Source organism: Schistocerca piceifrons, chromosome 3 (genome assembly GCF_021461385.2).
Source record: "Schistocerca piceifrons isolate TAMUIC-IGC-003096 chromosome 3, iqSchPice1.1, whole genome shotgun sequence".
Taxonomy (NCBI): Eukaryota; Metazoa; Arthropoda; class Insecta; order Orthoptera; family Acrididae; genus Schistocerca; species Schistocerca piceifrons.
In genome coordinates, this window is record NC_060140.1 from 952,466,107 (window position 1) to 952,486,531 (window position 20,425).

At 37.4% G+C, this 20,425-nt stretch overlaps 1 protein-coding gene across 1 annotated transcript in view; it reads left to right on the forward strand.

Annotated features, from left to right (window-relative positions):
* LOC124788221 (intraflagellar transport protein 172 homolog) overlaps window positions 1–20,425 on the forward strand; it is a 339,228-nt gene that overhangs the window by 37,822 nt on the left and 280,981 nt on the right. The window contains exons 3-6 of the mRNA XM_047255402.1: window positions 2,315–2,458; window positions 2,540–2,652; window positions 18,799–18,984; window positions 19,088–19,175. Of these exons, the coding sequence (XP_047111358.1) occupies window positions 2,315–2,458; window positions 2,540–2,652; window positions 18,799–18,984; window positions 19,088–19,175 (531 nt within the window). The remainder of the gene's footprint in view (window positions 1–2,314; window positions 2,459–2,539; window positions 2,653–18,798; window positions 18,985–19,087; window positions 19,176–20,425) is intronic.

Sequence of the window (20,425 nt, forward strand, 5' to 3'; positions counted from 1 at the left end):
TATCACTAGCAGTCGAGATGACATGCATCTTATCCTCATGGCTGTAACGGATCGTGCAGCCACGTCTCGATCCCTGAGTCAACAGATGGGGACATTTGCAAGACAACAACCATCTGCATGAACAGTTGGATGACCTTTGCAGCAGCATGGGCTATCAGCTCGGAGACCATGGCTGCGGTTACCCTTGACACTGCATCACAGACAGGAGTGCCTGCGATGGTGTACTCAACGCTGAACCTGGGTGCACAAAATGCAAAATGTCATTTTTTGGATGAATCCAGGTTCTGTTTCCACTATCATGATGGTCGCATCTGTGTTTGGTGACATCGCGGTGAACGCTCATTGGAAGCGTGTATTTGTCATCGCCATATGGGCGTATCACCCGGCGTGATGGTATGGGGTGACATTGGTCACCTCTTGTTCGCATTGACGGCACTTTGAACAGTGGACGTTACATTTCAGATGTGTTACGACCCGTGGCTCTACCCTTTATTCGATCCCCGCAAAACCCTACATTTCAGCAGGATAATGCATGACCGCTTGTTGCAGGTCCTGTATGGGCCTTTCTGGATACAGCAAATGTTCGACTGCTGTCCTGGCCAGCACATTCTCCAGATCTCTCACCAAATGGAAACATCTGGTCAATGGTGGCCGAGCAACTGGCTCATCACAATACGCCAGTCACTACTCGTGATGAACTGTGCTATCATGTTGAAGCTGCACGGGCAGCTGTACCTGTACACGCCATCCAAGCTCTGTTTGACTCAATGCCCAGACGTATCAAGGCCGTTATTACTGCCAGAGGTGGTTGTCCTGTGTACTGATGTCTCAGGATCTACGCACGCAAATTGCGTGAAAATGTAATCACATGTCAGTTCTAGTCTAATATATTTGTCCAATGAATACCCATTTATCATCTGCATTTCTTCTTGGTGTAGCAGTTTTAATGGCCAGTAGTGTATGTTGACATATTGTGCAAATGCATGAGGGATAAAAATGCTGACATTATAGTTGTTGATATGTTAAAGTAATGCTGATACTGTATAAGTCTAAATGTATTGCATAAACCATTAGTAAAAACGTATCATGAACTACTGTAACTGAAAACTGTATCAAATAGTACCAAAAAAGTTAGGTATCTGTCTCTTCATTTTGACAATTTGAATATTTCCTGACATGTTACACTGTGGACTATGTATACTTTGCTCTGTGTGTTATCATATTTTAACAGTTTGTGTATTGTATTCTCTTAGCACCAGCCCAGCATTTACTAAATGAGTGTGGGAACCTGCCTAAAAACAACTCTCAGGCTGTCTTGTGCACCAGTCCACAGCTGTTAATTTGTCATTCTTATTCAGTCAGGATCTCACATCCTTGTCTCGCAAGCTAGCATACAGTGTATTACACTATATGATCAATATAATGGAAGGAAACATTCCACGTGGGAAAAATTATATATAAAAACAAAGATGAGGTGACTTACCGAACAAAAGCGCTGGCAGGTCGATAGACACACAAACAAACACAAACATACACACAAAATTCAAGCTTTCGCAACAAACTGTTGCCTCATCAGGAAAGAGGGAAGGAGAGGGGAAGACGAAAGGAAGTGGGTTTTAAGGGAGAGGGTAAGGAGTCATTCCAATCCCGGGAGCGGAAAGACTTACCTTAGGGGGAAAAAAGGACAGGTATACACTCGCACACACGCACATATCCATCCACACACTATATGATCAGGTTCATGTTGAAATATTAGTAGCACTGTGTTTATGCTCCTTCGTTTACGTGTCTCAACAGTGTATTTATTTCTCATAGTTCTGTCAAATCCAGGAAATTCTTCAGGTTTCTTCAGTGACCTGTTCATTATTCACTTCTTTTCTCTGTTAATACTGGCATATCACAGTGAAATATTTACATTTGCAGCAAAAAAGATCTTTTTCTGAAATTACCTTCTTCTGAAACAGAACACCCCCCCCCCCCCCCCCCCACACACACACACTTACATAAGTATCACACACACACAAACAAATCTATTTTCTCTGGCCACTGGGGCCTGACACTGCAGCCTGACTGGGCCCCAGCAGCTGTAGACAGTAGCCATGTGTGTGTGAGGTGTGAGTTGTACTTGGGTGAAAGTATGTGTGTGTGTGTGTGTGTGTGTGTGTGTGTGTGTGTGTTTTCTATCTGCTTGCTGGTACCTCTGGAAAAGCTATAGTTCTCATACTGATTTATTACACTTGCATTATAATGAAATCACAGGATTTTTATGTCATTTTTAGTTTTGTAATAAAATGTTTCTTTTTGTGTTTGGAAGAACTGTGCATCAAAGGTTCTGGCCATTGCATGGGCACCAAACAACAGTAAATTTGCTTGTTGTATGTCAGATCGCCTCATCCATATATTTGATGAGAAGGGTGTGAAACGTGACAGATTTTCAACAAAACCAGTTGACTCAAAGGTAAGATTGAAATATGAAACTGTGTCATAGAATGAAATAATTGTTATTAATAAATTTTCATCAAATTATTCTTAATTTCAGTATGGGAAAAAAAGCTATGTTGTAAAAGGCATAGCATTTTCTCCTGATTCCTTGAAGATTGCTGTTGGTCAAACTGATAACATAATTTTTGTTTACAAGATTGGCAAAGACTGGTGAGTATGTCATTAAACATCTATCCAGTGTTAAATGCATTGAAATGCCCTACTAAGTACACAGTCAAGCTAAATGATGAAAGTAGTAGGAAATAGTACACCTGGATCAGGATATCAAAGTGATCGACAGCAAAGTGCAGTTGAATGTGAAAGGGGGTGATGCTGGTTTGCTGCTGTGTGCGCTTACAGTGTGGCAGTAGCAGTAACAGCTGTGTCGGTCCATACTGACATTCTCCTCACTCCTCATGCTTCCTGTTAAAGTCCAGTATAGAGTTCACTTTGAGAATTGTCACCTAATGATTGAACTCCTCTGCATAAAATCATGTGTATTTCCTATTATTTGTATATCTCAACAAAAGCAAAAGGACATGAACTGTCTTTTACAATGATCAGTATGATTTATGTATTACTGGCTTATTCATTATGGAAGAAATGGATCTGAATCCTTCATGTGAATACAATAACTAACAGCATTAAAATAATACAAACTGTAGTGTGCATGTAGTACATCTTACTTGTCTGCAGATAGGTGTTTGTTAACGACAAGATGAGATGTCTTGTGGAAATATGAATCACACAGTGTCTTCAAATGGTTAACAACGTCTCTTGAAAATCAAGAATGTCATGCAGCAATATCGCTTCTCTGTCTTATAATTTTGTGCCCACTAATTTTTTTGTGCCTGAAATGGGGGACTCTGACAACTGTTAACAAACTTGCTGTAACTGAATAATTCTGCCTCGTAAAGAGTAACACACTGTTTGTTTACCATTGGATGTTCTTTTCTTTTGAAATATCTGTAAATATGGCAATGAACAGCATCGCGTTGGAAAAAATCCAAGTTTGTTACTTGTTCTGTCTTCTTCTTACCAGGTGACCATAGCTTAGATGAACCAGCCCGTTCCTGTCCTGAACAGTAATTTCCCATACAAACTTTCACGACAATGTTTTTATAAATCTTCAAAATGTCTGCTGTTCTTTCTGTCTCCCTTAGGAGCAGTAGATTTACATCACAGTCTCTTGTCTTGAAATACGAGGGCGGTTCAGAAAGTAACCTCCGATTGGTCACAGTGCGGGTTGTGGGGGGAGTAGCGACGCCATCTGTGCGTTCACGCACTCAACAGGTCAGTCGGCATCAAGCCGTGGTCGAGTGAACGTCGTACCTGCGCTAGTTTAGTTTTTGTGGCAGTTTGAAATGTGTGCTGCAATAGAAAATCCCGCCAAATGTGAAGTGCGTGCTGTCATAAGGTTTTTTACAGCCAAAGGATATTCTGCAGCAGCTATTCATCGTGAGCTTTGTGCCGTGTACGGACCAAGAGTTATGAGTGAAGGAGTTGTCCGTGAATGGGTACGCTTATTTAAAAGTGGACGAGAAAACATTCATGATGAAGAGAGGAGTGGTAGACCATCATTGGTGACTGACGAACTCGTTCAGACAGTTGATGCAAAAGTTCGTGAAAATCGACGTTTCTCAATGTCGGAGTTGTCTACTGGTTTTCCACAGATTTCTAAGACTCTCTTGTACGAGATAGTGACAGCAAGATTGGGTTACCGTAAGTTCTGTGCACGATGGGTGCCCAAAATTCTTACCGACCACCACAAAACTCAAAGAATGGCCTCTGCATTAGACTTTCTGTCACGTTATGAGGACGAAGGAGAACCATTGTTAAACAGAATCGTTACCGGTGACGAAACCTGGATTAAGTACGTGAACCCTGAGACAAAAGAACAATCAAAGATGTGGGCACATTCAAATTCGCCTACCAAACCAAGAAAAGCCTCGCAAGATTTTTCTGCCAGAAAACTGATGGCAATGGTGTTTTGGGATGCCAAAGGGGTGTTGTTGGTTGAATTCATGGAACGTGGTACGACCATTAATCAAGACGTGTACTGTGAAACAATAAAAAAGTTACGACGGGCTATACAGAACAAACGCTGTGGTATGCTGACTTCCGGTATCGTTTTTTTGCACGATAACGCCCGTCCTCACTCTGCTCGCAGAACAACGGCCCTTCTTGAGTCCTTCAAGTGGGACGTTATCAACCATCCACCTTACAGCCCAGACCTGGCGCCAAGTGATTATCACCTCTTCATGCATTTGAAGAAATGGCTCGGGTCACAGCGGTTTGATGACGACGAAGAGCTCAAAGATGCGGTCACAGGCTGGCTCCAGGCACAAGCGGGTGATTTTTATGCAGAAGGAATTTCAAAGCTTGTGAAGAGATACGATAAGTGCCTCAATCGCTATGGAAACTATGTAGAAAAATAGTGCAAAGATGTAGTTGTAAGATGTATATATTAAAATATTTTTATTTAACTTGGTGTATTTTTTTAAATCAACCGGAGGTTACTTTCTGAACGGCCCTCGTATTCCCACACCACACTCTCACATGCCTGACCATGCAAAACATGAGGTGAGCAGAATGCCAAATATTCTGTTTAGTGACCACACTTGTCTGAACACTTCCACCACAAACTTCAAACATTCTCCAGCTGGTAGCACAAAAGAAACTCGCTGTACAGAGTAGGGGAGGGGGGAGAAGCAGAAGGGGAAAAAAAGAAAAAAAGGGATCACAGCTGTTACATTACTGGCTGCACATGCAGTAGCAAAGTGATTGATAATTGTGAATGGAACAGAATGCGTGTGACAAAGCACATTCTCTGGCTGGTTGTTCCTAAGTTAGTGTTCTTGTAAACAGCATGACATAAATCATTTTGTTATTCTGATCTAGTTGTAGACTCAGTAATTGTATGTTTCTACCTTCTGGATGCAAAAAGAAAAGAAAAAAAAAATGTTGCTGTTCAGCATGTAGCCGTATTTACATATGAATGCGTAATGTGACCAAAATCTGGGATGGAGGAAAAAATAAACAAGAAGGTTATTTTTAATGTCAATCAAGGATTCTATGATGCTCTACAACTGAACAACTCATTACTGAAATGCAATTTATTGGAGCCAAACATTTATTGCACTGGTAACTACAGTAGATCACATATTTATGAAACTGTACTGCAGTTATCACTTACAGTAACTTGCAAAATCTATAGTCTTTTGCCATAAAGAACTGAACTTTCTTGATGATGTAATATTGTGCCAGCATCGCATGAACATCACATCAGTTGGTATGGCAACTACGTGCTGCTCTACGTAGTATAATGTCAGTTCAAGGGCTTCTGCAGCGTCAGAACATGACACAATATCTTCATCTTCATTGTTGTCATCAGGTTGATTCTGGACTAGGGTTGTTGATAAACTATCAGTATTTTTTCTGGACTAGGGTTGTTGATAAAATATCAATATTTTTTTCCGAAGATATCGATATATACCGGCTTCATATTTTCCACGATATATCAGTATTGAAATGGCAATATCAAGTCCTGATATTTTCATTTTACATTATATTTTTATCACAATTTTCATTAAATATTTGAAACTGTTCTTTTGAAATTAACATAATTGTACTTTCAGTGCGTGAAGGAATCTTACTAGTTTTTGAGCTTTCATCATGTGCAGTCTTTATCTTTGACAGTGTGAATCAAGTGCTGTTGGCACAAAGAAGTCTTATTGCATTGGAGGGGGAGTGGGGGTGACTAGAATAACAAGATTTCTGATGGAGTACTCTTCAATTGCTGAAAATGATGAACAAAAACCTAATAATTGGCCATTGCAGTGGATGGAGACGTCTGAGGGGAAATGCTGATGGAATTGTCACTCGGCACTACAAACAGAAACTGCAATGTTTGACTTCATCACACAGTTTTGGCACTGTAACTGCTAGGTCGCTGGCATTTGGAGGAATGAAAAAAACGGGAAGTTGACATGAAGTGTTCCAGACAAATGCAGTATGTGACAAAATCGAACAACAGACCCATGGACACCTTTTATTGTGTCACTTACATGCTGTTACCATCATTAGCAAAGTGGTCATTGGCAATCTTGAACATGCATCACTTTCCTTGCATTTTTGGCTCTAAGGGGGATACACAGGCTGCTAGCTTATTGATGTGCAGATATTTAATAATAAATCAATATTTAGCAAAGTAACTTAACTGGATGGATAAAAAATCTACTCACCTAGTGGCAACAGAACACACACACAAATGAAAGTCATAATTAGGCAAGCTTTCAGAGCCAGTGGGTTCTTTATCAGGCAGAAGGGTTGAAAGGGAAGGAAGATGGATGAAGGCAAAGGACTTGAGAGGTGTAGGTAAAGGGGTAGATTTTAGGAAAGTCACCCAGAACACCGGGTCAGGGAAGACTTACCGGAAGGAATGAGAAGGAAAAACTGATCGTTGGGGACTACATCAGACGAGATTTGAAAACCTGAGAGCTTCAAGGTCTAAGAGAGGGAAGGCAATTTTGCCCTGAATCTACAAACTCCCAGACTTCTTGAAAAAGCTGATGGATATCATTATTATCTGATGCTGCCAGAATGGATCAGGTTTCTTCAGCAGGGTGTATCACCTCTGAACAACCAGTAAATGTGGAAAAAACCTGGGAATTTTTTCATCCGGGAAAAACTTGGCGGAATTTTTAGAAGTCCAGGAATTTTTCATTGTTTTAGTTTTCAGTTGAATTTTTGTAGTGTTGGCTGGTAAGAACTGAAACTGTAACAAATAATTTTACATTGTCATGCAACTACAGAATAATATTGCTGCCAGAAAACATAAGTGAGAGAATATACCAAAATAAAATTTTATTTGTAAAGAAAATGTGCCATTTACAAAAAAAAAAAAAAAAAGAAACTGCCGACAGTGAAATGTGTCAAAGGCTTTAGGACAAAGACTGTACAATACTTCATACCAAACTGCTTTCAGTAAGCATGATGTCACAAGTGTTTATATTTATAACAGGTCGTGGGAAAATATTGCAATGGGTGGTTTGAGAACAGTTATTTTTGAAGTAAATTTCCTTTTACGCAAGATGAATTGTGTTATGTGTGAGAATGTGCAATTGATTTCTTAAATTATGGAGAATTTGACTCTATTTCAAGACTTAACACTTTGAGGACCATCCACTTAGAAATATTTAAGGCCCAGAAGACCAGCCATTTATGCCATTATGTAGTACTTACTGGCATATTTGTGTTTAATATATCTTAAAGAGTAATATGCTAAAAAAAGACCAAGCTTCAAGGTTAGTTTTTCATATTATTTTAGTTCTTTTATAGGTTACAAATTATGCAGTAACAATTGTGAAAAGTATAATTATCCTTCAAGTAAAGTGCAAGGTAATTTCTTTAGGAATTTCACACATAACTGGCTTTTTTTAAATGGAAAAGTTGAAGTGTTTGTGAGAACATTTATTCAGTGGGGTGACCCAGAAAATTTTTGGTGCACAACAGTGAAATTTATATTTGTGCTTGTCAGAAATATTCAGCTGCTGCAGTTTATGCTGTGCTCTTGGAAAAAAAAACAGGAAAAAAATTTTGGCAACCAGTATTGCAGGTGAAAGCTTGTTGTGTAGCTGTTCTGAATGTATATTAAATTAAACAGTTTATGTTTCTTATCTGTGTGTACCCACTACTTAACAATGTTGTTGCTGTTGGCTGGCATTACCACAAGTCCCATAATGTTAATATCTGCTGTCATTGGCTGGTAAATCATGTAACATGAGCTATGATTGGCTGATAAAAGTGGAATTCCTATTTATACTTCCAAAATACGAAATTATGCAGTGTACATGTTGCCATGCATCTGAGTCTTTCCAAAATGCATTGTTTATTGCTGGGTTTCATTTCCTAAAGTGCCAGAAAGTTGTATGCTAGTATATACTGCCTTTACCAATGAAAGGATTTGTAAGTTTTACAGCTACATGGAAAAGTATATTGTCACTTAACATGAAAAAAATGTATCTTCACGTGGAAAAAAGTGTATTTTTATCTGAGAAAAAATGTATTTTTGAAACCTGGGATCTATTTTTTCTTCTCCATGTATATTACCTGTTTAAATACAAGACTTGGCCACAGTTTCTTTCTTTCACGATGTTTGTATTAAATGTTTGTTCAAATTGTCCCAAGCTTTAGATAGCCAGTACATGGTGTCATTTATTGTTGTGTCTTTCATTTTGTCTAAGATGAAACAGTCCTCTCTTTCAATTAGAAATCATAGAAGCTTATTTCTGTAAACCAGTTGAGGTTTTGTAACACAGCCTGAGCCATTGCTTGCGATATAGATGTTACATTTGGCGGCATAAAATGCTTGGAAGTCTCCACTCTGAAGGACGAGAGGGAGCATTGTCAGTCAAAAGTAGAGCTCGAGATGGAAATCCATTTTCTGTATTGAATCTTCTAACAGAGGGAACTATTTGTTTCTCGAACCACTCAATAAACAGAACACCACTCATCAATGCTTTACTTTGATTTTTGTAATAAGCAGGGAGAGCCTTCATATTCATGTCTTTTAGGGATTGTGGTTTTGCAGATTTTCCATTTACCATTGGGGATAATTTGTTAACTGGCACAACGCTGCTACAGACTTTAAACAGTAAGGCATTGTTTAATCATTTTAAATGGAATTTACTTTCGAAGAAAGAGTTTTTATAGGGAAGGCTTTAAAATTCAATTCAGTTTTGTTTCGTCAGTGGTATAAACTAGCTGTGGTGAAAAAATCAGCTGATAATTTTTGTCCTCTTATTGTTAATTATCATATCCCATGACACTTCTTCCAACAGTCTATCCAGTTATTGCTGGCAGTAAATGTTGGTAAACAATTCGTAAGTTTGTTCAGCTGCAATGAATTTTCTTGAATCACTATGCTGCCAAAAGGAATGCCATTTTTCCTTTCCTGAGCAAACCGCAAGAAAGTTGCTTCGTCAGTTTTATCATACAATGACATGGTAGTTGTGACACTGCTGCAAAATTGCTCACGAGTTGTGTTGCAGAAGCTCTCAGTTTTCCTCCATTTTTTTCCAGTCACTGATAGTGGCTTTTGTAGTACTTTCCTTATTGTCAAGCTACTTGAGCACTTCAGTCTTTCTTTTAATGCTCAGGAACTGTGTTTTCACTTGCTTGACATTGCACTGTGTGGTACAGTACCTTTTTTATACATACAGTATTAACTTAATTTATGAACAAAAAGCATGTACACAGTATTGTATATGTTTGTACAAAGTGGTATTGAAAAGTTTCCAAAATTTGAATTGTGCACACAAATGGTTATAAATACATTGAAATACCACCAGGTGTCTCCCATCTTTGATTCATTATGGTAAGTGGCTGCAAGCTGAGTGGCTGGTTGGCTGTTGGTGAGCATGTTTCCATTGTCATCTTCCTTGTGATGGCTGACATGAAAGAGGATCTTGTGTGCTTAAGATTACGTTTTAAACTTAGGAAAACCACTGCAGAAACATAACAAATGTTAAAGCAAGCTTTTGAAGTCAGTACTTTAGATCAGACCCAGACTTACAACTAATATACGCATTTAAATACTGGGAAAATATTGCCTGGTGATGACAACCATTTCAGCTGACCTTTAACAGGAATCACAACAGAAAATGTTCTGAAAGTGAGGGATCTGGTTCTGTTTGATTGTAGTAGAGCATCCAAGGCCCCTGCAATGCCTTGGGAATAAGTTGTGGTACAAGTAAACATATCCTGTCTGAAGAATCGAACATGAGAAAGATTTTGACGAAATTTGTGAAACAACTGCTGCAGGACCATCAGAAGCAATATTGTGTTGAAGTCTCCTGGAAACTTAAAACAACTGCCTCAAGATGGTGGGATTGTTTATAAAGAACTTTTCCTTCCTGCTCAGATGTCAATAAAGAGCTCTGTTATGATGTTCTAGAATTTTTTTAGGGGATACAACATCCACAGAAATGGCTTGCAGATGACCGGATACTCAACCATGACAATGCATGGCTGCATGTAACCTACAATGTTCAGGAGATTTTGGCAAACAATGACAATCAGTCAATCTCTTTATTCATCCTTTAACAATATACATTGTATGGATGTAGTCAATTACAATATAATTTCTTATATTTAGTTTGTTTCTTAAAACTTGGATAATGAATACAAATATTTTATATCAGTATATATAAATAATATTACTTTTCCATACTCAAATATTCTTCAATGTTACAAAATTTATGTGTTAGTGAAATTGTTTAAGATCTACCTTGAATTTATGAAATTCTTTAATTTTCTTTATTGTAGCAGGCAATGCACTAAAAGGTATTTTGGGCTGGTGGTTTACACTTTTTCGGTAGAGCGATCCCTTGTGGCTTTGTCTGTGAAAATCATCTCTGTTCCTTGTTTCATGGTTATGAACCTGATTATTTAATGCTGAAAATTCCTGGTGAGTTTTCAGAAAGCAGATACATTCATAGATGTAAAAACTAGGAAGAGTCACTATTTTAAATTCTTTAAATATTTCCCTGCATGACACCACTTTCATTATTCTAATAGACCTTTTTTGAAGTCTGAAAGCTTGTGTTGCCACACCTGTATTTCCCCAGAAGATCACAGCATTTCTAAGCAAACTGTTCATATAATCATAATAGGCACACAGCAATGATTCAGTGTTGCAACAGTCCTGAAGCATTCTTAGCACATGGCAACATTTACTTGTTTTTTACTCAAAACCTCTAGATGCCTTTCCCATCTCAAGTGCTCATCCACCCATATATCTAGAAATTTCATGTATGGAGCTTGTGCAGTAACATAGTTCCCTAACTCAGCTTTTACTCTGCTTCTAGCTTTACTTTTAATATTACTGAAATTCATCAATACCATTTTATCCTTATTTATGATCAAAGCATTATCACTAGACCATTTTCCTGTCTCATTTATTGTTCCATAGCCACTCTGCTGTAGATTTTCCTCGGTGTAACCTTTTATGAAAATGCTAGTGTTGTCAGCAAACATCGCCGTTTCTGTAACTGTCAGATGGTTTGGAAAATTTTTATTTATTTATTTATTTATTTAGTCCTTCAAATCCTATATGTATAGAATATATACAAGGATATTGGACATGGTTAGGTATTTATAAGATAAAATACAGTTTGTATTGCAATCCTAAGGACTAGATATTGAAGTAATTTAGCACAGATTCATAAATACAACAAACATTACAGGCAACATACAAATTAGAATATTAATAATGCATCTTTATTTTTGTTGTTTGGCTTTTATATATTCTGTCAGACTGTAAAAGCAATGATCAATTAAATATGCCTTTACTTCAGCCTTAAAACCACAGAGTTTACCTATTGATTTAATATGTTTAGGTAGATTATTGAAAATCTTTATCCCAGTATGTAGTGTGCCTTTTTGGCACAATGATGTTCTCACCCGTTTCACATGAAGGTCAAATTTTTGCCTTGTATTGTGTGCATGTATATTTTCATTTTTTATTAAGATATCTGGGTGTCTATTGATATATTGTTTGATGAAAACTGATGTTTCATAGATAAAAATGCAAGGAAGAGGAAGAACTGACAGTTTTTTGAATATGGGTCTGCACGATTTCGTATTGTTTACCCCTTCAATAATTCTTAGTATTCTCTTTTGCATCCTGAAAAGTTTAATATTTGTTGTTGTATTGCCCCAGAAGATTATGCCATATTTAATTACAGAATGCACATAGGAGTAGTATACATTTAACAGGCTGGCTTTGCTGCAACAAGTTTTTAAGATCCGTATCATGTAACAGGTTTTGCTTAGTTTTCTTTGCAAATATTCAATATGTACCGCCCATTTTGTGTTGTTCTGGAGCCAGAGTCCCAGAAATTTAGTGCTGTCAACACTTTCAAGAACTCTGTCCCTAAGTTCTATTTCTATGTTTGGGTGGTGTCTTCCTTTTACATTATAGAAATTCAGTGCTACTGTCTTTTCTTTGTTTATAATTAGCTTGTTGTAGCTGAACCACTGTTCTACACTGTTCATTGTTTGGATAGCGGAGTCTTTAAGTTTTCTTCTGTTTTACCACTAATAAGGAAGCTTGTATCATCTGCAAATTGGAGGGTAGTTTGGCAATACTTGTTGTACATAAGATCATTGACATAGAGGAGAAACAGAATGGGTCCTAATACTGATCCTTGAGGGACACCATATTTCACATTTTCATATCCTGAATAGTAGTAGCTGATTTTGTTATGGTCAGTATATTGCACTTCAACCACCTGTTTGCGACCACATGGGTATGTCTTGAGCCACTCATTGGATATACCTCTAATTCCTAACTGGTCAAGCTTCTGCAGTAGGGCACTATGGTCAATGACGTCAAAAGCTTTAGATAAATCAAGACATATGCCTGTCACAAACTCACCTGCATCCAGTTTAGTATAGATTTCATTAAGAAATTCAAATATTGCACTTTCAGTTGAATAGCCTTTCCTGAAGCCATGCTGTGAAGGAGAGAGAATCTTATTTTTATTTAGGAAATCAGACAATCTCTTATAAAAAACTTTTTCTAAAATCTTAGAAAATACAGGCAGTAGGGTCTATAATTTGAAACACATTCTGGATTTCCTTTTTTGAACAGTGGTTTCAGCTTTGCTGTTTTTAAGCATGAAGGGAAGGTTCCTGATGCCAGTGAGCTGTTGCACAAATGTGTCAAGGGTTCAGCTAAGGCAAGACAGCATTTTTTAATAATTGCATCTGGTATTCCATCAATTCCACATGAGTAGCCTGTTTTCAAGGTTTTTATAACTGATAAAATTTCTTCAGAATTTGTGGGTGAAAGGAACAAAGATGTAGACACATTTCTCACACTATTGCATGTTGGAGGTGATATTTTGTTGTGTTCTTCCAGTCCACTCACCAACTCTTCACTTACGTTTGCAAAATATTTGTTGAAGGTCCCTGCAATTTCTGTTGGGCAAGAAATCATTTGTCCTTCATAACATAAGTTCACATTTTTATATTGTTTAGTTTCACTTGTTTGATTTTTTATAACTTCCCATATAGCTTTAGACTTGTTTTTTGAGTTTTCAATGTATTTGTCATTTGCTATTGTTTTAGCTTTCCTTACAACATTTTTGAGGATCCTCTTGTAATTCTTCAGGTACAAATGAAATTCATGAGGCATGTTCTGTGTCTTTGCTATATCGTGTAATCTTCTTTTCTCTGCACAAGATATTCTAATACCTATTGTAATCCATTTGTTCTTCTTGAAGTTAGGTTGACATTTTTGCTTTTTTAATGGAAATGCAGCTTCAAAGTATGACATGAAGATTTCCATGAATTTTTCAAACTTTTTGTTAGTATTTTTACAGGTATACACTTCATACCAAGTTTCTTCACTTAGTCTCTGTACAAAAAGGTTTATTTGTTTGTTAGTGAATTTCCTTGCTTCTTTTACAAGTTCCTCTTTCTCAGTTGTTTCACTTGGGGTGTGCAAAGCAATAAACTGTGCATAGTGATCATTGAAGCCAGTATTAAGATTTCCGGCACATGAATTGTGATTTACATTTGTGTTTATTAATATCTGATCAATTGTTGAGCTAGTTGTTGGTGTAACTCTTGTAGGAGAGTCTATGGTGGCTTTTATGTTATATGTTTCCAGTAGGGTCATCAAGCTTTGCTGGTCTTTTGAGATTTCTTGAAAATCAATATTAATATCTCCACATATGATCACTGTTTTGTTGAAGTTTTTTATAGTATTTAAAGCTGCTTCTAGTTGGTGACAGAAATCATTTAAGTTCCGATCAGGGCTCCTATATACACAGATGATTATTAATTTTAATGCAGAGAGTTCAACTGCGGATACTTCAAAAATTTTCTCTTCAGCTAACAGTTCAATGCTTTTTATGTTACAATAATCAATGCCACTTTTAACAAATATACATGACCCTCCATGACTGGATGTAATTCTAGAAAATGATGAAGAAAGATTGAAGTCTGCAAGTTTTGTGACTGACATTGCATCTTTAGGCAGCCAGTGTTCAGTTATACACACTACAGAAACGTTTTTTAGCTCATCAGTACATAAAATTTCAACTTCACTTAATTTGTTTAGCAATGATTGGACATTTTGATGAATCAGCATGAAATTAAAGGGTTTGTTAGGCTTTGGCATATTGTTAGACTTTGGCATATTTAATTGATCACTTACCTTTACCCTGTCAATAAAAAATCATTCAGGTGTGCTGGAAGTACTGCTTTTCTTTTCCCGACTGCACCTATTCTTCTATTATCATCTGCAGCAGCATTTTCTTCTGTGTCTGGTTCCCCTGGTAGTTGTTCAGCTGCTGCACCTGCTGTTGATAATATTGCTGCTGGTGTTTGAGCTGGGTCTGCAATTGGTAGAGCTGTTACTGCATTCATTGTGCCTGAATATTGGAGGCACCTAGTTCCTTCTTTTGTTGTTGATGTTGGTGAGTGAGGTCTTGCTGGCGTTGTTTCCTTCGAAAATTCCTGACCTGACATACTCACCAGAATAACTCCATGTGACTTATTAATTTTTTGAAAGATGAAAATAAAGTTGGAAGGACAAAGATTTGATTCAAGCAGAATTGCAGAGGGTACTAAATGCCCTAATAAAGATGCATTTCGAAATGGCAGAAACATTGGCACCTGTGTATTCTCTTCCAAGGGGACCACTCTGAATGCAATGGTGCAGAATTAGATATAGGTAAGGCTTAATAATTTTAATTAATACATTTTGGGAAATTTTGGCTACTGCCTCATTACTAAGTAGTTTTGATCTAATGATAACTTAATCGTATAGTCTGGTTGTCTATGAATAATGTTATAGAAATTATGACAGAAAATGAAATAAAAGCTTATAATCAGATCACAGATGCGTTACTGCAGGAATGTGCTGAACACTCAGAATTATAAATTTTATAAGGAACTGACCTACTCGTCTGCTTAATTACATATTATACGAGCACTCTAACTTATATAACTTATATAACTTATATAACGATTTAAGAATTTTCCATAGCAAACAGTTGCAGACATAAGAAAATGCTGTATGTTGACCAAATGAATAACTTTTGAACCAATGACTGTTTCAGTCTGTTATACATAGGAAAGGAAAGGAAATGTGAATGCTGCTCAGGTCTTGAGTCAAGTAGTTAGATGGGGCAGAGACAGTAGTTGGCAGATTGGAAATATGGAAAGGGCTGTATAGAATTGTAAAACAGAGATGAAAGGGGGATATAAAGAAATGTTAAAATAATGGCAGAAACAGAGAACAAGGGAAGACTGAAGGATGGAAAATGAGGTGGACAACAAAAGGCACAAGCAGCATAAATTAAGGCTAGGTGGTGGGAGTCAGGTACGTGCTGTAAACCAAATTTTTCCTTGCAGAATTCTTTAGGACATTTATTCAACAATACAATATTTCCCGTATACTAAACCAAATAAAAATGCCACGGCTGTTGTGTAGTGTATGCTGTGATGTGACATCATGCAAATGTAACAGACCACTGTCTTTGTTCATTGAGCCTCACTGACAGTTTAAAGGTAGTTGTATTAATGTGTCATAAGACATTGAATAATGGTTGCATATCAGATGGTATATAGGACTGAATCACAGGTTTCTGTTTTATTATGAAATATGTATTGCTGGTGATGGAGATAGAGTAGCTGGTGAGACAATAATGCCTTGGTTTAATTTGGCAGGATATGAACCATGTGCTGTGACACATTCCACGTTTCTTGAAGGTTCTCCTTGATGGGATCTGCTGAATGTGATGAGTGACTGGAGTTAGTATCATAAAGACACAAATTGACGAATAGAACAGAAACTGAATTTAATGTTGTGGAGACTGAGAGAATACCAAAAAATTACTGTGTGTGGGTAAAATTTTGTTCAGGATGAACCTCATCACATCGAATTATTTCTTGAGATCATGACTGTGCAGGAGAAACTACTTGACAAAGTTTCTTTTCATTACACATTTCATAAAGCTGTTGTCCAGGTATATATGCCAGCATCGCAAGCTGAAGGTGAAGAGACATAGAAAGTATATGAGGATTTTGAAAGGGTAATACAGTACGTAAAGAGAGATGAAAATCTAATAGTCATAGGGGACTGAAATGCAGTTGTAGGGGAAGGAGTAGAAGAGAAGGTTACAGGAGAATATGAGCTTGGGACCAGGAATGAAAGAGCAGAAAGACTAATTGAGTTGTGTAATAAATTTCAGCTAATAATAGTGAATACTCTGTTCAAGTATCGCAAGAGGAGGAGATATACTTGAAAAAGGCTGTCATTAACTCCCAACACAAATCTTCAAAGCCAGAAGAGCTATTGGCAAAACTAGCTGTTTCTTCAAACTAGATTTAGTCTATACATAATGGCACTTGCCAGTTTATGTTTATACCCCTTAAATCCTAGAAGTAAATGTGTCTTATGGAATCTATAGATACAAAACAACACATGTGTGTCAATCATATCCCAAAGCTTTTTTAAACAAAGCATTCGGGGAAATCCTCAATCTGTAAATTGCTTTGATAATACCAAGTGTACAAGAGCAAAAACTTAGAAATTTGAAAGCACTCTTTGATACACTCTAAGCTAACAACTCATGAAGCCATTTTGATAAATGTAGTTCTTTCAACCTATCATTAAATACCTGGAATATGTAGAGTAAACCAACTGTCAAGAATGTGGACACAGTACATAATCTTCCACCTCCAAAAACCTGAAAGAACTACAATAATTTCTTGGAAAAGTAACATACTATGAAAAGTTCATAAGTAAAGTGGCCCAAGTAGCTCACCAACTCAACGAATTAAGCAAATAAGGTTGGCATTTTCTGTAGTCCACTGCATGTTGGAAAGTTTTCATATAGTTAAGGATTCTTAAGATGTGCTTTCTGCATAGCAATCTTCACGCCAATTAAACCATTTACATTGGTCCCTCACGCATCACAACATGGTATTGGGGCAGTACTGTCACCCAAAAAGGCAAATGGCAACAACCAACAAACTGTAAACATCTCCAATACTTTATCATTGGCATGGTCAAACAACTCACAAATATCAGAGGAGGAACTGAGTATTATTTCTGGTGTAAAAACATTAAATCTTCAACCACAAGCCACTTACTACTTTTTTAGGAACTTTATCACAGCTTTCTTCAGAGAAAATTACTACATCTGTTGGCTCCATTCCTTAGCAGTTACTTTTAAGATAAGCATAAAAGCCACATCTCTAGCATGCTAATGCTGATGTACTGTCTCATCTACCCATGGAGTCAGAAAAAGAATTCAACACAAAGATGCACAGTGTTCACATCTAGATGACAACATGCAACAAGTTCTAGATAAATTCCCTATCATGGTCTACAAAGTACCGAAACCCTTGGAGCAAGACACACTACTCTTCAGGGTGGCGTCATTATTTCAAAATGGATGGGCAGAGCAGTTACTGAAAGGTGCAGACCTGGCCTGTAACAAATACTTCTTCTTCGAATGCTATCTACCCACCGGGGATAGTGTCCTCAAGCTGGCAATACAAGAAACTGGATGTCAGGTCATTATGACACTCACAATACAGATCTGAATCCTCTAGTAGTTGCTCCACCAGTTGCACTAGGGGATGACCCACCTTAAAGCAATGGTGTGTCGACAGGTATACTGGATAAGCACTGACAACAAATTGAAATAACACCTACTCCAGTCATGCATTTATCCAAAACCAGCTAGTCCTGCCACAGAACTTTTCCTTGTGGTCGGATCAAGAGCACCTTTCAAAGCGGTTGCACATTGTTCGTGCCAGAGAAGGTTCAGCATTACAGTTTTCTCTATATGGTCTGGATGACATTGATTAACAGCCACACCATGATCCAGGCACTAGAAAACACATTTGCTGTAGATGGAACCTTACTCAATACTATCAGACAATGTTCTACAAACTGTGACCTCTAACCCCTCCCCCCCCCCCCTCCCCCAATCTCCCTGACATCACTCCTCCAGGTCTTATAAACTTGTGGATGTGGACTACTCTCTGACAACCATCATACATTAAGACCAAAGGGTAATCCCGGTTCCCTGTATTAAGCGCTCTGATAATGCACTGCCAAAATGCATGTGTTATTCTTGTATTAGTTTTGGAAAATGACACATTTTTATCTGTGATGATGTTGAGCACTAATCTATCCTTTTCATAATATTCCATCCTGCATTTTCCATTGTTTGACTTAGAAATGTGATATTTGTTGGATTTTAAATATGTTTTTATGTTCTACAGGGGAGAGAAGAAAGTAATCTGTAACAAATTCCCTCAGCAATCAGCTGTAACATGTTTGATCTGGCTCACCAGTGGTCCCATAATTTATGGTCTAGCTGATGGGAAAGTACGAATAGCTAATGCCAAAACCAATAAATCACATCCATTGTATAGCACAGACTCATATGTAATTGCCCTTGCAGCAAAGTAAGCAAATGTGGTTGTACTTTCTGATGAATCAGACATGTTTCAAACTGTTTAAGAAACATAGGCCTATATTTTAATCTGTATGTCTTTCCATTCAATGTAGTTCTCAGGGAACTGGATTCATCTCAGGTCACGCAGATGGTGCTGTTGTGCGTTACTATGTCACAGAAGATGCAGCAATGGAGAAAATGGTGAGTGAGCAACTGATAATACTGTGTGCTATTTGTCCTAAGAGATTACTGCTCACATATGGTGACAGAGAAATGATGTACAGATTTGGAAGCTACAAATGAATAATTGATTCAGATGTGTATTTTATATCTCATTTAACAAATACAAGATAAATTTATAGAAAATCTGTGATACTTGCTACCACAGTTCCATGTGAATTTCACTACCTCTGCTGACGTTCTGTCTGTTCAGTTTGTCTGTGCACTCACTATCACTCAGATTGAGTTGCTATCTTTTTGAGGGCAGTTCATTCAAAAAATCTGTGACATGTTTGTTACTAGGTAATTCTAATTTATTCTGTTATTCAGATGCATTTCTGTCCTGTTTGATTTGTGATTCAAGTGTGTTAATGCTAAAGTGAAAACCACCATGTTCTGCATCTTCGTGAACATCGATCCATCTCTCTGGTGGTTACTCATCACTGTCACACACATCAGACTCTCGATACATAACCAGTATATTGACTTTCACTTGATGAGACATTAAACTCTAAGCTTACATCCTTCGGTTTTCACTCCACTTCACAAAAAAGTTGCATTTTCATACGCAGTATGTACAAACGAAGAAAGTCCTAAACAATTCTGCCTAAGCCGCTAGTGTTTCTATTTATTTTGCAGTATGAAAAACAGTCCAAAAATGAAAATTGCGAAGAGATACAACTACATAGTTGATCCACATCTAAATAATTCACTGTCCAAAAGAACATCATATGAAATAACTGGGAGAAACAAGTACAACATTTGTTAATGAAAATTCACAAATAGAAGCATTAATATCATCTTACATCAAAATAAATTTATGGACCCTGAATATTACTGTGCAATTATTTTAAAAAATCCTAGAAATCAATACTGGTTGGATAATTTAAATTACACTGTGGTTTTTATGGATAGGCATTAGTTACCTAAGAAGAAATGGAATCAAGCACACCAGATAGTTTTGAATGAATGTCAGATTACTCCAGAGCAAATTGAATTGAATCGAATTTTATTTGATCCTGTAAGGTTACATTGTGCACAGTAAATGTACATGTAATATAAAAGCACTCCGTCTTCAGCTCACGAGTGGCCTACCGGGACCATCTGACCACCATGTCATCCTCAGTGGAGGATGCGGATAGGAGGGGCGTGGGGTCAGCACACCGCTCTCCCCGTTGTTATGATGGTGTTCTTGAATAAAGCCACTACAATTCGGTTGAGTAGCTCCTCAA